The 15244-nt window shown below is 37.5% G+C and overlaps 1 protein-coding gene across 1 annotated transcript in view; it reads right to left on the reverse strand.

Annotated features, from left to right (window-relative positions):
* Positions 1–15244, reverse strand: part of NUP155 (nucleoporin 155) — a 67310-nt gene that overhangs the window by 11582 nt on the left and 40484 nt on the right. The window contains 7 exon segments of the mRNA XM_053906940.1: positions 2844–2998; positions 3677–3781; positions 4010–4163; positions 5513–5648; positions 6591–6729; positions 7379–7570; positions 12270–12400. Coding sequence (XP_053762915.1) covers positions 2844–2998; positions 3677–3781; positions 4010–4163; positions 5513–5648; positions 6591–6729; positions 7379–7570; positions 12270–12400 — 1012 coding nt within the window.

The following is a 15244-nucleotide window of genomic DNA, read 5'->3' on the forward strand; positions in this document are numbered from 1 at the left end:
AGAATCTGAAACAGGCTCCAGGCTCTGAGCTGTCAGCACAGAGCCCGACGCGGGGCTCGAACTCACAGACTGCGAGATCATGACCTGAGCCGAAGTCGGCCGCTCAACCGACTGAGCCACCCAGGCGCCCCTAGATTGACCTCTTAAAAACAAACATCCGATTATGTCACATGCCTTCACCCACTCCTTCAACCTCTGCTCCTTCTACTTGCTCCCTTGTTCACCATCTCCAAGCCAATGACTTTTTTTTGTACTCTAAACACGATAAACTTGAATCGAATAGATTGCCTCTGCAGAGACCATTGCTCCATGCCTGGACCCCTTCCTCTGTTCTTTAACAGCTGCCTATCCGTGTCACTTAAGAATCAATTTTTATGACAATTTGTGAGGCCTCCTCTGACCAATCTTAACTAGAGCAGCTCCTCACTCTCGTCCTCATCCGGCAATTTCTACCATACTATCCTATTTTTATTGTATTCACAGACCCTGAACTTGCATGCACGAAATCTACCCACTGGAGTGGGAGCTCCCTGGGAATAAAAATGGTGTTTATGTTTCTCACTACTCCTTGAACATACATCACTGGTGCTCTGGCTGGCTGGCTGGCAGATGTCAGAAAGCCCCAAACATGTATCCATCTCCACGGTTACCATCTTTAGTCCTTTCCAATCCCCTAACTCTATCAGATGTGGTTCTTTGACATTATAAAGTGACTTGGCATTAAAAACAAACATGCTAATTCATTTGGTTGGTGGGAACCTCTCAAAGCAACCAGTATTAAATGTAACTTTTGATATCCCCATTACTTTCAATTTGAATCAGGAAAAAACTAGCTTTTCCTTTCAGAGATCTCAAACTGTCCTTCTGTATAACTATGGCTTCCATATTTTCTCCCTCCCTGCTCCCCCCTGCAAAAAGCAAAAGGGAAAAAGAATTAAGTCCTTTCTCCCTTCTATCTTTCAAAGTACAGGTGTAGAGGACAGTTACTTCGCACTCACCATCTCTTAATGTTGCACATAAAGGACTATTTTAGGAGTCTGTTTAGTACATTTAGAACCCATTTCTGAAGGAGCTTCCCTTTCTTTCCCCTCTCATCTCTAAAAAATACATACTTGAATTAAACATATTAAAAGTGGTAACATTTCTAAATTACTTAAAATAGAACATTCTATAACTACAAATTTATTTTTTGCAGACTATATATACAAAAAGTATAGTGATAAAAAGTAACATTATAGTTGGAAAGATATTTTATTGTGGAGAGAGATGGTAAGCTGAGAGCTAAATTGTGGATGGACAGGGTATCTCACATGAGGAAGAAATTCGGTTACATTGTATTATGTATAATGAAAATATGGATAACAAGTATTCTTCAAAGTCAGAGAATTTCTGAATACTTAATAACAATAAAATTATTGTTATAACAAGGAAAAAGGACAATAAATACTAATGGAAGAGCAATTAAGAACACATATATACATACTCACATTTCCTATTAGTCACATCTAGACTCTTTAAATTTATTTTACTTTATTATATGTACATATATATGTATGTTTTTTTTTTTTTTTTTTTTTTTAATGTAAGCTCTATGCCTATGGTGGGGCGTGAATTCACAACCCTGAGATCAAGAGTCACAAGCTCTACTGACTGAGCCAAACAGGCATCCCCATAAATGACCATTCTCATTAATTTGGTTTAATAACCACTTTGCTTCAACAACATCTTCCTCCTAACTTAACTGATCTACAGTTTTTAGAAATAGCACTTGCATTATTTTGGCAAAGAAAATTCCAAATGAAAACACGGTCAAATTAATGATCTATCCAGATTGTATTAAATCGTATTTTGAGGGTTGTCTGGGTAGCTCACAGCTCAGTTGGTTGAGTGTCTGACTCTTGACTTCAGCTCAGGTCATGATCCCAGGGTTGTGGGATCGAGCCCCACAATGGGCTCTGTGCTCAGTGGGGAGCTTGCTTAAGATTCTCTCTGTCTCTTCCCCTCACTTGCTCTTTCTCTAAAAAAAAAAAAAATTGTTTTTTGATATGATAATCGAACTAGAAATTTCAATGCTTTCTTTAACGAGATTCTTAATAATCTTCAACATATATGCTCAAAACTTTTTCAGTAATTTAAAACAATGTGAGAGCAGAGGAAATAAGTCTAGAATTAGTAAAACATTTAAAATTGTAAAGCCTTTGAGAAGTTTTTGTCCTTTTAATTAAGAATACTAATTAACTGCTTTTAGTAGGAAAGAATCTAAAGACAAACTTTAAAGAAAAGTTTCAGGGGGTGCCTGGGTAGGTCAGTTGGTTAAGCGTCTGACTCTTGATTTCAGCTTGCGTCATGATCTCATGGTTCATGGTTCATGAGTTCGAGCCCCACATCAGGCTCTATGCAGATGGCACAGAGCCTGCTTGGGTTTCTCTGTCTCCCTCTCCCTCTGCCCCTCCCCCAACTCTCTCTCTTTCTCAAAATAAATAAGCATTAAAAAAAAAAAAAAGGATTTAGAAGACAGTTTGGATAGAGAAGGTATTGGGTATTTGGTACCTTCTATACACTATGAAAAACAAAAAGAGAAAACTGTAAACTTTCAGTCCAAGTAAAAGCATTAAAATTCTACATGCATATAACCTGAATGAGGTTTTCTTTCTTTCTTTTTTTTTTTTTTTTTTTTAAGTAGACTCCACGTCCAACATGGGGCTAAAACTCACAACCCTGAGGTTGAGTTACAAGTTCTACCAACTGAGCCAGCCAGGTGCTATTTATTTTCTGAAATCTGGATGTAACTAGATCTAGGTTAGTTATCAATCATTCTTCACAGTGAGAATATTATACCATACCTATGCATGTCAGCCAATTTGGACAGTACACGAGCAGCATTACTAAAGCTTCTGTTCTTTTCATAATATCTCCACAGTAAATCCATATAACGAACTTTGTTTTGATCAACTTTGGCCATTCGGACTAGATGTGGCTCCAGAAATGGAGAAGCAATCTGCAAATCATACAGTTACTCAGAAACATTTTCTAACTATTTACTTGCTCTTTATGTAGTAACTATAACATTTTAAGACTACAGGTGTGCCGTGTTTCATGAATACATTAGCAAAATTATAATCCAACAGAGGACAGTTTTTCTCATTATATATGTTATGACTTTTGTTTTATCAGAGTTAAAGAGCTGCTATGATACTTAAATGAAGCTGATTAAAATAATTACAATCCAATTATAAATCTTAATAAACTTTGAAAACAGAGCTACAGATTCCTAGACTCTTAGCTCAAAGACAGCCTTGCCATTATCAAATGTCATACATTTATTTTACAGACTGAAGAACACTGAGACTTAGGATAGTAAAAAGACATGTGTGAGGTCACATGCTGAATTAACACACAGGTAACACCAAGTTTAGGTCTCCTAATTCATAATCCAGTGATTTCCACCCCACTATATAAACAACCCATATCAGCCTTAAAATAATGAGAAAATTAGAGCAATAACTTATTTTGCCCACTAGGAAAAGATTATTACGTTACCTGGCTTTACTCTAACACCTAATGGTAGGTTCAAGATAAGAAAATGAATTTCCTGTAAATATATATATGCTTAATCCATTATGTTATGCTACTTGAAAATACAAATTAACAATATTAGAATAAAAGTATTTTTTACCTGCAATAGCTTATCTGCAAGATCAGCTTGTATTAGCCAATTATAAAGGGCGATACTAAAGAGCTCATCTTTGGATCGTTGAGACAGTTTAAGCATTTGTTCAAACTAAAATAAAAAAAAAAGTAAAAATTACCAGTTAAAGGCTGTTGCTGAACATTATGACCATCAACCTTATAAAATCCTGAAATCGAGAATCATTAAATGCTAAGTTCTCAGAGCTACTACCTCTCCCAAGAGGAGCTGTCACCACTACTAAACAATGTAATTTCAGAAAAAACAATGAACATAACTAAACAATGTAATTTCAGAATAAAAATATGCTATGTCTCTTACATGATGTCCTGCTTCTTCATTACTCAGCATATTGGGGTCAGATGACAGTACTGGAGGCCCAGGTTTTTTGGGTACACTGGGAGACTGAGGAGCAGCCTTACTTTGATTTACCAGTTCTTGAAGCGTGTCTGTAATACACTTGTAACTGTTTAATCTGAAAAAGAATGGAAAAGGAGCAACTGCATTATTTAATGAGACAGCAAATGACTTATCTAATTTAAATACACAGAAGAATTTGAAGACTATTTTGGGAAACAGATGTATGTACACACATATATTTAGATAAAATAATACAAATTGTATACTTTTTCTAGGTTTTAGAAACATCTGGTTAACCAAAAAAGACTGAAGTCATAAAAATGAATGTATCAATAAAATCACATTTTAGATAGGTTATATATTTTCTTTGTGGACACACATTTTTTAACAGTCATTACTAATTTGTGAACATTTAAAAATCATCCCTTAAAATAAAATACGCATCTTCACCCAGAACCAGAAATTAGGCAGGGGAAGAGATGGTTCCAAATAAGTTAGCTCATTCATTCATTATTTGTTTAAGTGCGTGAGCACACATGAGTTGGGGAGAGGGGCAGAGGGAGGCAGTGAGGGAGGGAGGTGGGGAGAGAGAGGGAGGGAAAGAGAGAGGGAAAGAGAGAGAGAAAGAGAAAGAGAGAAAGAGAGAGAGAGTGAGAGAGAAAGAGAAGAAAAGGAATCTCAGGCAGGCTCCACGCTCAGCTTGGAGCTCGATCCCACAACCCTGGGATCATGACCTGAGCCAAAACCAAGAGACTCAACTGACTGAGCCACCCAGGTGCCCCAAGTTATTTCACTTAAAATTGACATTAATAAAGTGTTATAGAAACTAGAGAGGCAAGTCCTTAAGAATATTCACCAGACTAAAACTTCTAAACTACGAATTATCCTAATTCAGTTTAAAAAAAGACTTTTTTTTTTTTTTTAACGTTTATTTATTTTTGAGACAGAGAGACAGAGCATGAACGGGGGAGGGTCAGAGAGAGGGAGACACAAAATCTGAAACAGGCTCTAGGCTCTGAGCACAGAGCCCGACGCGGGGCTCGAACTCACGGACTGCGAGATCATGACCTGAGCCGAAGTCGGCCACTTAACCGACTGAGCCACCCAGGCACCCCACAAGACATTTTTTTAAAAAAGTTTATTTATTTTTGAGAGTGAGAGCCCACATGCGTGCACATGGGGGAGGGGCAGAGAGAGAGAATCTCAAGCAGGCTCCACACTGTCAGCGCAGAGCCCAACTTGGGGCGTGAACCCACAAACTGTGAGATCATGACCTGAACCAAAGTCGGATGCTTAACCAACTGAGCCACCCAGGAGCCCCTAAAACAAGACATTTTTAAATGAAAGCAAAATCCAACTTTATAAGTGTACTTAAAATATTATTTCCTAATACAGTACTATCAATCAAACTTTACACCAAGAAAAGTCTGTAAGTCAACAATCTGCTAAGGTGATGAAACTTGCCTTTCTTGGAAAGCCTGCAGGCCCACAAGGTCTTCTTCTGGTTCTCCATGTTTATAGAAATGAAGTCCAAGACCCTGAGGATCTTTTTTTTCTGCAGCAGTAAGAGAGAGCTCCACCACACCCTCATAAAAACGGACTAATGAGAAAGGAAAAGGACCAAGTTAAGGGTTATTACTAGGCTGGATGTGTTTTCCCTTAGCTGGTTTATAAAAATACTGATCAAGGCTATTATTTCTCTACTGTACACTGGTCACCTGATGACAGTATCATATAAGATATGTCTGGTGAATCTACCAAAGAACAAGGTATCAATATGCCTAAAATGCAGCTATTAAATATATCTTCTTCATTGGAAAAACATTTTCATAGTTAGAATAAAAGGGAAGGTTTCAGTTCCTGGATGGAAAAAAAAAAAATCTCGGAGTTCAAAACAATATCTGTGCTAACAGTTATTACTTTTACATGTTAGATTTGATTTAAAGTAATTTTATTTTATTTTTAAAAGATTATTTACTTATTCTGAGAGAGATAGAATGCCCTCACGTCACAGGGAAGGGACAGAGAGAGAGAGAGGGAGAGAGAGAACTCCTAGCAGGCTCCGTGCTGTCAGCATGGATTCCCAACTCGGGGCTCGGATCTCACTAAACGTGAGATCATGACCTGAGCTGAAATCAAGAGCTGGACATTTCACCAACTGAGCCACCCAGGTGCCCCTAAAATAATTTTAAAGCAAGCAGACAGGTACTATTTTAAAAATTAGTCAGAAGAATTTAAAGCATCCAAAAAAAAAATGTAACCCAGGAAGCTATCTAATACAGACAGTAGTTTAACTGGACAAGGACTGAAACTCCAGTGTGGGAAAGTTACGTTTCAAGATATAAAAAGAGCACAATAGATTTTGCAGAGGCTAGTACAGTCATCAAATACTAAAACACAAGGCATGAATTTCCTGTGTGGTATCACTTGGGCAACTGAAGTTGAAGGAGGATTTGCTTTTGGGAAGAAGCTCTTCATCAGTAACTTGTTCCGTCATTTGTCCCCCGAGTAAGGAACAAGGTATGAACATTTTGTTTCTCACCTTGTCTATACTGAGCACAAACATTGGAAAGGTCCACTTGATTGCTGATTTTTTGATATTCCTTTAAGGATTCCCTTAACATTCTTTCCTTTTCAATCTTATTTTGAACTTGTCGGGAACGCTGCAGAAGTTCATTTGCCTAGAATTAGAGATGACAAGAACTTAAGATATAAAATTCAGCACACAGATGATGCTATCAACACAAGTTTTGATCTGTGTCTCAATACAAATCTCACGAAAAAATAAAAACTCTACAAACTTACTTCTTCTTAATTTTAGGCAGAAAAATTTTTGACCAAAAAATCCTAGCTATTCTTAATTCCTCTCACAAATATTTAAATCAAGATAGCTTTTGACTGGTAAATCTCTTGCCTAGTCAATACATTATTGGTCAGCAGGCAGTCCATTGTGATACTGATTTTTTAAATTATTTTCACCTGTAGGAAAGGATCAATAAAAATTGCCCAATTAACTCTAATTCATTACAGACTTAAAGTTTTAGTGATTTTTAATTTCTAAGGAGAAACATTACTTAACCATTTAAAAATATATGCTCTAGAAATGCTATCAAAATTCTTTATGAAAAACTTAAATATACAAGGATTTTAAGAAATGATATATTCCAATCCCTTATGCACAAAGACTCTGAGGCCAGGAGAGGTTAAGAGACCTACCCAAGGGACTTCATATGTTAAGTAAAAGATGGTTCCCGATTCCAGTTCTAGTGGGTTTTTCATACCATGAAACCTCCTGTAAGAAATACTAATATAGCTACTAAAGCATCATACCTTAGAGCAAACTGCGTCATCAGTGCTATACAGAAGGGGGCAGATGTCCTGTAAGTGTAAGCTAATGCCATCAACAGCAGCATTATCTCTGATGTAGCAGTTGATAAGAGAAGCAATTAATGCCCCAGTCAGTTCCTTGTCCCTGATGACCAGATCTTTAAATGTGGTGATTTTCAGTTGCTCCTGAAATTCCTAGAAGTATGAGAAAAATCCTTTTTTTCTATCACAGAGGAATATCCTTTTTCCACCCAGAATAAAATTTCCTTAATAATTAATAAATTAACCAAGACATTAATAGATTCTTTTTTTTTTTTTTTAACATTTATTCATTCTTGAGAGACAGAGCATGAGCAGGGGTGGAGCAGAGAGAGAGAGGAAGACAGAATCTGAAGCAGGCTCCAGGCTCCGAGCTGTCAGCAAAGAGCCCTACGCGGGGCTCTAACTCACGGACTGTGAGATCACGACCTGAGCCAAAGTCGGACGACCTGAGCCAAAGTCGGACGCTCAACAGACTGAGCCACCTAAGTGCCCCAACATTAATAGACTCTTTAATTAAAAAGAGAAGATATACTATACAGACCAACCCATTTTTGCAAATTTTCACAGAATCATACAGAGTTGAAGAACCCATGGTGTGACCAGTCCAAATATCTCAATTTACAAATGAGCAAAGTAAAACCTAAGCAGAACCAAAATTAGAGACAGGTCTCCCGATTTTAGTCATAACCAGGAAAGAATAATCACTTAGCTATATTAAAAAATCTTGGGCTTATGTTTATTTTTCCTTAATGTTAGAATTCTATTTAAAGCCTTCCAGCATGGGAGTTTGATCTCATTTTGAACAAATTTGCTTATTAAACCTGAGCTCTATAGTACTGTGATGATTTATGCTATAGTAAAATATTCTGTTTAATGTTTATTTATTTTTGAGAGTGAGAGACAGTGTGAGGGGGTGGGGCAGAAAGAGAGGGAGATACAGAACCCAAAGCAGGCTGTCCGCACAGAGCCCGACACAGGGCTCGAACTCACGGACCATGATATCATGACCTGAGCCAGAGTTGGACGCTTAACCGACTCAGCCACCCAAGCGCCCCTGTCAAATATTCTGTTGAATGCTTTACTACTATTTCTTTTTTCTAAAATTTCTGCTCAAATCCAATCTACGTTCCAATTTTTTGAACTAATATTTAATTTGCATTCCTTGAACATAAATCCATGATGTGAGGAAGGAAGCTTTGAAGATAGATCACGAAAAAGACATCGAGCCTTAAAATTTACCGACATTATGTTTACCACCCAATAAAACTAAAAATTAATCTACCTGGCATAGAAAAAAATGGCTTTCATAGTTAAACACATTTGCTTGAGTTTTTAAAAGGCAAAAAAAGTACAAAAAACAAACAAAACCATTAACAAAACTATGCACTGGACACTTCTGGGAAGAATGAGGGGAATTGCCTTTTAACTTTGAAAATTGGTACTCAAAAGTCAAGAATTAAACATTTCAGGATAACTAAATAGACTAGAGGATAAGGGAAAATTTTTTTAAAAAGGTTTATTTATTTTGTGTATGAGAGAGAGAGAGAGAGAGAGAGAGAGAGAGAGAGTGAGTGAGAGAGCATGTGAGCAGGGGAGGGGCAGAGAGAGAGACAGAGAGAGAGAGAGAGAGAGAGAGAGAGAGAATATCCCAAGCAGGCTCTGCTCAGGGCTTGATCTCATGAACTGTGAGCCTAAATCAAGAATCAAGAGTTTGATGTTTAGCCAACTGAGTCACCTAAGCGCCCCAACGGATTTTTTTTGTTGTTATTTATTTTGAGAGGGAGGGAGAGCAAGCAAACGTGCAAGTGGGGCAGGGGTAGAGAGAGAGGGAGAGGGAGAATCCCAAGCAGGCTCCATGCTGCGGGGCTGGATCCCACAACTATGAGATCTTGACCTGAGCTAAAATCAAGAGCTGGATTCTTAAATGACTGAGCCACCTAGGAGCCCAGGAAAAAAAAATTTTTTTCATAGGAGTACAGTGATTAAGTATGGAAGAAATCACACATTGAGAAAATGATCACTTTATAATCCTAAATGAAATAATTGATTCAGATAATGATTCATCAAACGGTTGATGAAAGTTGGATGGGGAATTTCACACTGGCAGTACCTAAATCCAGTCATCAATCTTAGTATCACTAAAAGTGGGACAACAGTATCACCAAAAGGGTACAATTAAACCTTCTGTGTCTCCTAATAACTACAATCTGACACACTAACCATTTCATACGAAGTATTCTTTTCATCCTCAAATAAACTGACCTGAATTTAATCAAGGCTCTGTAGACTTAAGTTCCATTTTACAGAAAATACAGGAAACAGAGGGACAAGTTCACTCCAAGGAAGAAAAGATAACTTCAGAATGTTAAACATTCTTCGACCAATAACCTGATTCCTTCCTGGCAACAGCAAGGGAAAAAGAAAGGAAAATGGCTCTGGACTGACAGAGATTTAAGAGAAATAACAATCAAATTCAACAAGCGAACCAACTGTTTAGATTTTGATTTGAAAGACTCAATCTGTAAAAAGATATTTTTAAGACCGAGAACTTTGTTTTATCAAAAAACCATATATATATATATGTATATATATATATTTTTTAAGTAGGCTCCATGCCCAAGCGGGGGGGGGGGGGAGGGGGGGGGGTGTTGAACTCATGACCCTGTGATTAAGACCTATGCTGAGATCAAGAGTCAGATGTTTACCCAACTGACTGAGCCACCTAGGTGTCCCTATTGTTAATACTGCTAAATATGATAATAAAATTGTTATTCAAAGAAACGTCCACCTTTTATTTTTATTTTTTAGAGAGAAAGAGAACGTGAAAAGTGTAGGAATCCCAAGCAGGCTCCACTCTCTCAGCATGGAGCCCGACTTGGGGCATGATCCCATGAACTGTGAGATCATGACCTGAGCCGAAATGAAAAGTTGGATGTTTAACTGGCTGAGCCACCCAGGTGCCCTAAAGAAATGTCCCTTTAAAATTTTTATTTTATTAAAAAATTTATTTATTTATTATTTTTTTCAGGCAAACTGCCACATACAAATACAGTGCCTCATTTGGATGTCTGGAACCTTGGAAGCTTGACTCACCTACTTCTCCTACAAATGGACCTTGAGAGCTTGTTTGGAGATTTTAGTAGGGGAGCACAGCTATTCATATACCCTTGACCAAAGAATAGTCCTCCTCTATCAGGGAAGATCATCTTCTGAGCACACAGCTTTGAAAGGAAAGCACATGGAATGTTGAGGGAAGAATGGGACACTTGCTTAGCCAGTCAGATAGGCCAAGTCAACAGTGGTGATCAATGGGGCTGACAGATGTCACAGCCAGGTCGCTCTTGCATCCCACCATTTTTTAGAAATACATAGTAGGCATGCCTGTGTGGCTTGGTTGGTTGAGCGTCCAACTCTTGATTTCGGCTCAGGTCATGATCTCATGGTTCGTGGGATCGAGCCCTGTATCAGGCTCTGCACTGACAGTGATAAGACTGCTTGGAATGTTCTCTCTCTGTCCCTCCCCTGTGCTTGCACATTCCTCAAAATAAATAACTAAGCATTAAAAAAAGGAACTACACAGTAAAGTATATAGACATGAAATGACATGATGACTAGGATCATCCTTAAAGTAATTCAGTAAAGAAAATAGAGAACAGACTAATGAGAGTTGATAAAATCTTGAAAATGCTGAATACAAGTAAAGTGTATATGGGGACTATAATGTAGTATTTATTCTTGTGTATGTTTAGAGATGTTCACAGATGTTCACATTTAGGGGTGCCTGGCTGGCTCAGAAGGTAGAGCATGTGACTCTTGATCTCAGGGTCATGAGTTCAAGCAGGTGTGCAGCCTACTTAAAAAAAAAAAAAAAATAGAAATGTTCACAATTAAAACATAGATAGGAATACATTCCCCCCACTGGAATGCCTAACATTTATATAAATGCAAATTACCATTATACTTAAAAAGGATTCAAATGAGGACAGCAAAAGAAATATGAACCATTCATTTCTTACAATGGTAAACACCTTTCTTTAAACGGAATGTTTAGAGGAGCGTGGATGGCTCAGTCGGTTAAGGGTCTGACTTTAGCTCAGGTCAGGATCTCATGGTTCATGGGTTTGAGCTCCACATCGGGCTCTGTCCTGACAACTCAGAGTCTGGAGCCTACTTTGAATTCTCTGTCTCTCTCTCAAAAATAAACATTAAAAAGAAAATTAAAAAAAAAAAACAAAAAAAACGTTTAACTCATTGGACTCTTTGAAATTACATGCAAAAATTTTGTGTATGTGTATGCATTCTTTGAGGGTGGGGAGAGTTTTGATCAGACTGCCAAAAGGATCTGAAGTCCAAATAAAGGTTATAATCTATTTAAAAAGATATTTTTAGGGTGCCTGGGTGGCTCAGTTGATTAAGTGTCTGACTTCGGCTCAGGTCATGATCTCACGGTTCATGAGTTCAAGGCTCTGTGCTGACAGCTCAGGGCCTGGAGCCTGCTTCAGATTTTCTGTCTCCCCCCCTCTCTCCACCTCCCCCACTCATGCTCTGTCTCTCTCTCTCTCTCTCTCTCTCAAAAATAAATAAACATTAAAAAAAAAAATCTTTGGTAAAGATTTCATTCACATACCAAGATAAAGTTCTCACGTATAGTAAAAACTTACAGTTTTGACCAAGTGGATCCCCCAAGTTTTCATGCTTTAGTGCAATCTTCCTATAACACACTGTCATCATAACCTAAATACTTCCGAAAATAACCCCCTCTCAAACCCAAGTGTAAGACTAAAGCTCACTCAAAAGAAAACAAATAAGCATAGTATTAACAGTATGATCTTAAGGGGAAAAAAAATCCTACCTTCTGAAGTTCTCCTACAATGACAGTGAACTGATGTTCACAAAGAAGTTTCCATAAAGCCAGAGCCTGGTATGATTTTCGAACCAACTGCTGGATTGCCTGAAGTGAAACCTTTTCACTCAGCTGAGCCTCTAATTACAAAACACAACTAATGAAGTTTTAAAAAATGACATAGTTCATTTTAAAGTAAGGCAACACTTTAACATCAATAAAAACAACTACAGTTAAAGGTGAAAGCCTCATTGTTCTCCTCCCTCCCCTTATCACAGGTAACCATGATCATGACTTGTTGAATTCATGATTTTACGTTGTCATTATGTATATGTGCTTCTGTGTGCATGTGTGTACACATAAACGACAAAAACACTGCAGTTTCTAAACAATTCACACTGATGCTTTTTCCATCCACTTGCATTTTCACAGGCTATCTATATTAAAAAACATAAATCTAGTATTACTAGATGTTCTATCATGTAAGTATACCACAGTTGGGTCCATCTTCCTCCTTAAGGATATTTATATTCCCATGCTTTGCTATTAAAACAATAGTGTAATAAACATCCTTAAGAAAGGTCTCTGGAAAGCACAGTCAGATTTTTCTAGGATTATGTTGTTTAAACCCTGGATTAAGATAAACTGGCAAAAAAACAATAAAGATAAATTGGCGATCCTGAAACCAATATTGCACTGTATGTTAACCAAAATTTTAAAAATAAATAACACACACACACACACACACACACACACACACACACACACACACACACAGAGTAAGACAAACTGGTGAGCCATGAAACCAGTCAGGCATGATAGCTTTTTTTCTCTTAAAAAGAAATAGGGGGAAAAAAAAGGAAACAATAAAAAAGAAAAGAAATATTAGAGTATAAAACAGGTAGTTATTTCCTACAGTTTTGTTTCAGTTGTGTGTGTATGCTTTCAAACATCAGGGTCATAATGTAAAATTATTTCTCACTGTGGGGAAAAAAGTCTCATAAAGACTGCTTTATGATGTATCCTTAGAAGTGAAACTGCTGGCTTTGAATATATACATTTTCAGCTTTTATAGGATATGATCAAAATGATCTCCAAATAGTCATTTCAGTATACACTCCTAACAATTTGAATCCTCCCTTTTGTTTAAACCCTTACCAATGTTTGGTACTGTCAGGCTTAAGGCCTTAGTGAAATACCAACAGCAATGATGAAAAAAACATACAAAATAGTAAACAGAAAACAGATTTAGCAAGAACAAAAGTAAATGGCTGGGTCTCAATTAGCAAAGTTCTATCAGTCAGAATAAGTGGCTCAAACAATATAAAATTAAAAAAACTTTAAAAAAACTGCATGGCAGGCCAAATATAAATAATTATTTATAATTATTCCAATTTTTTTCTGGAATAATTGATGATTATAAGAAGTTTCCCATTCCCTTGTTCTTAGTTGTTACTATTTATAACAGACCAAAAAAAAGTTCAATTCACATTTTTAACTCTAGAAAAATGTGTTACTAATCAAGATGTGAAGAAACTGAAACACTTTGTGCACTACTAGTAGAAATGTAAAATGGTGCATGGAAAACAGTATTGTGGTGCCTCAAAAGGTAAAAACAGAATACCATATGATCTGCTATGACCACGTTCATAGCAGAATTGTTCACAATGCCTCAGAGATGCAAGCAACCCAGTGTCCACCACCAACGGATGAATGGATCAACAAAGTGTGGTATAGGTATTCTCTGCTTTTTGAAAGTTCATGTTACATCACTGTGCTTCTATGAAAGACCTACATTACTACCTCATATCATTAACTGAAAGAAATTCAAAGAGGATTTTCGCTTTCATGGAAAAAAACCCCAAAACAGCATTCATTGTTGGTTTTGCAGTGAGCCATTACAGAAGCAGCATGCACCCCTCCAAGCACCCTCCCCAGAAACCACACGCAGCATCTCAGCGTTAAACCGCCATAGCTTTGAAATGTGTCTCTGGGCATCTGTGTTTTATTTCTAAATGTGTCCTAAGGTGGGGCGCCTGGCTGGCTCAGTCAGAAAAGCCTGATACTCTGGGGCACCAGGGTGGCTCAGTCGGTTAAGCCTCCGACTTTGGCTCAGGTTGTGATCTCGTGGTCCATGAGTTCGAGCCCCATGTAGGGCTCTGTGCTGACAGCTCAGAGCCTAGAGCCTGCTTTGGATTCTGTGTCTCCCATTCTTTTTGCCCCTCCCCTACTCATGCTCTGTCTCTCTGTCAAAAATAAACATTAAAAAAAGAAAAAAAGAAAAGAAAAGCCTGATACTCTTGATCTTGGGGTGGTGAGTTTGAGCCCCAAGATGGGTGTAGAGATTACTAAAATAAGTAAACTTAAAAAAAATGTGTCTTAACGAACAGAAAAGCCTAAGAAAGGTTATTTTTTGTGTCTGGGAATGCTCAAAAACTTTTCCACATCAATGAATGGTAATTGCTTCTTCACTTTATGCCGTTTAGCTTATGAAAGGTTTCCCAGGAACACTCCACTTTCAGGGAGCAGGGGAAACCTATATAGACATACAGTGAAATAACATTAAGTCTTAAAAAGAAAGGAAATTCTAACGCATGCTACAACACGGATGAACTCTGAAGACGTTAATTATGCTAGCTGAAATAAACCAGTTGCAAAGCTGATCGCTGTATAATTCCACTTATAGGAGGTATATAAGGTACTCAAATTCAGAGAGGAAAAACAAAAATGATGGCTGTTAGGGGCTGGGGCAGGGGAAATTGCTTCATGAGTACAGAGTTCTAGTACAGGAGGATGGAAAAAATTCTGGAGATGGATAGTGGTGACCTCTGCACAACAGTGTGAATGTATTGAATGCCAATGAACTGGATATTTAAAAATGGTTAAAATGGTAAATTTTATGTCTATTTTACAATTAAAAACTCATTAAACAAAGGTGTGTATAATGTTCTCTAGTAAAGGAAAGGAAAAAAAAATTAATGGGT

Source organism: Panthera pardus, unplaced genomic scaffold, assembly GCF_024362965.1.
Source record: "Panthera pardus isolate Hobbes unplaced genomic scaffold, ASM2436296v1 HiC_scaffold_2, whole genome shotgun sequence".
Lineage (NCBI taxonomy): Eukaryota > Metazoa > Chordata > Mammalia > Carnivora > Felidae > Panthera > Panthera pardus.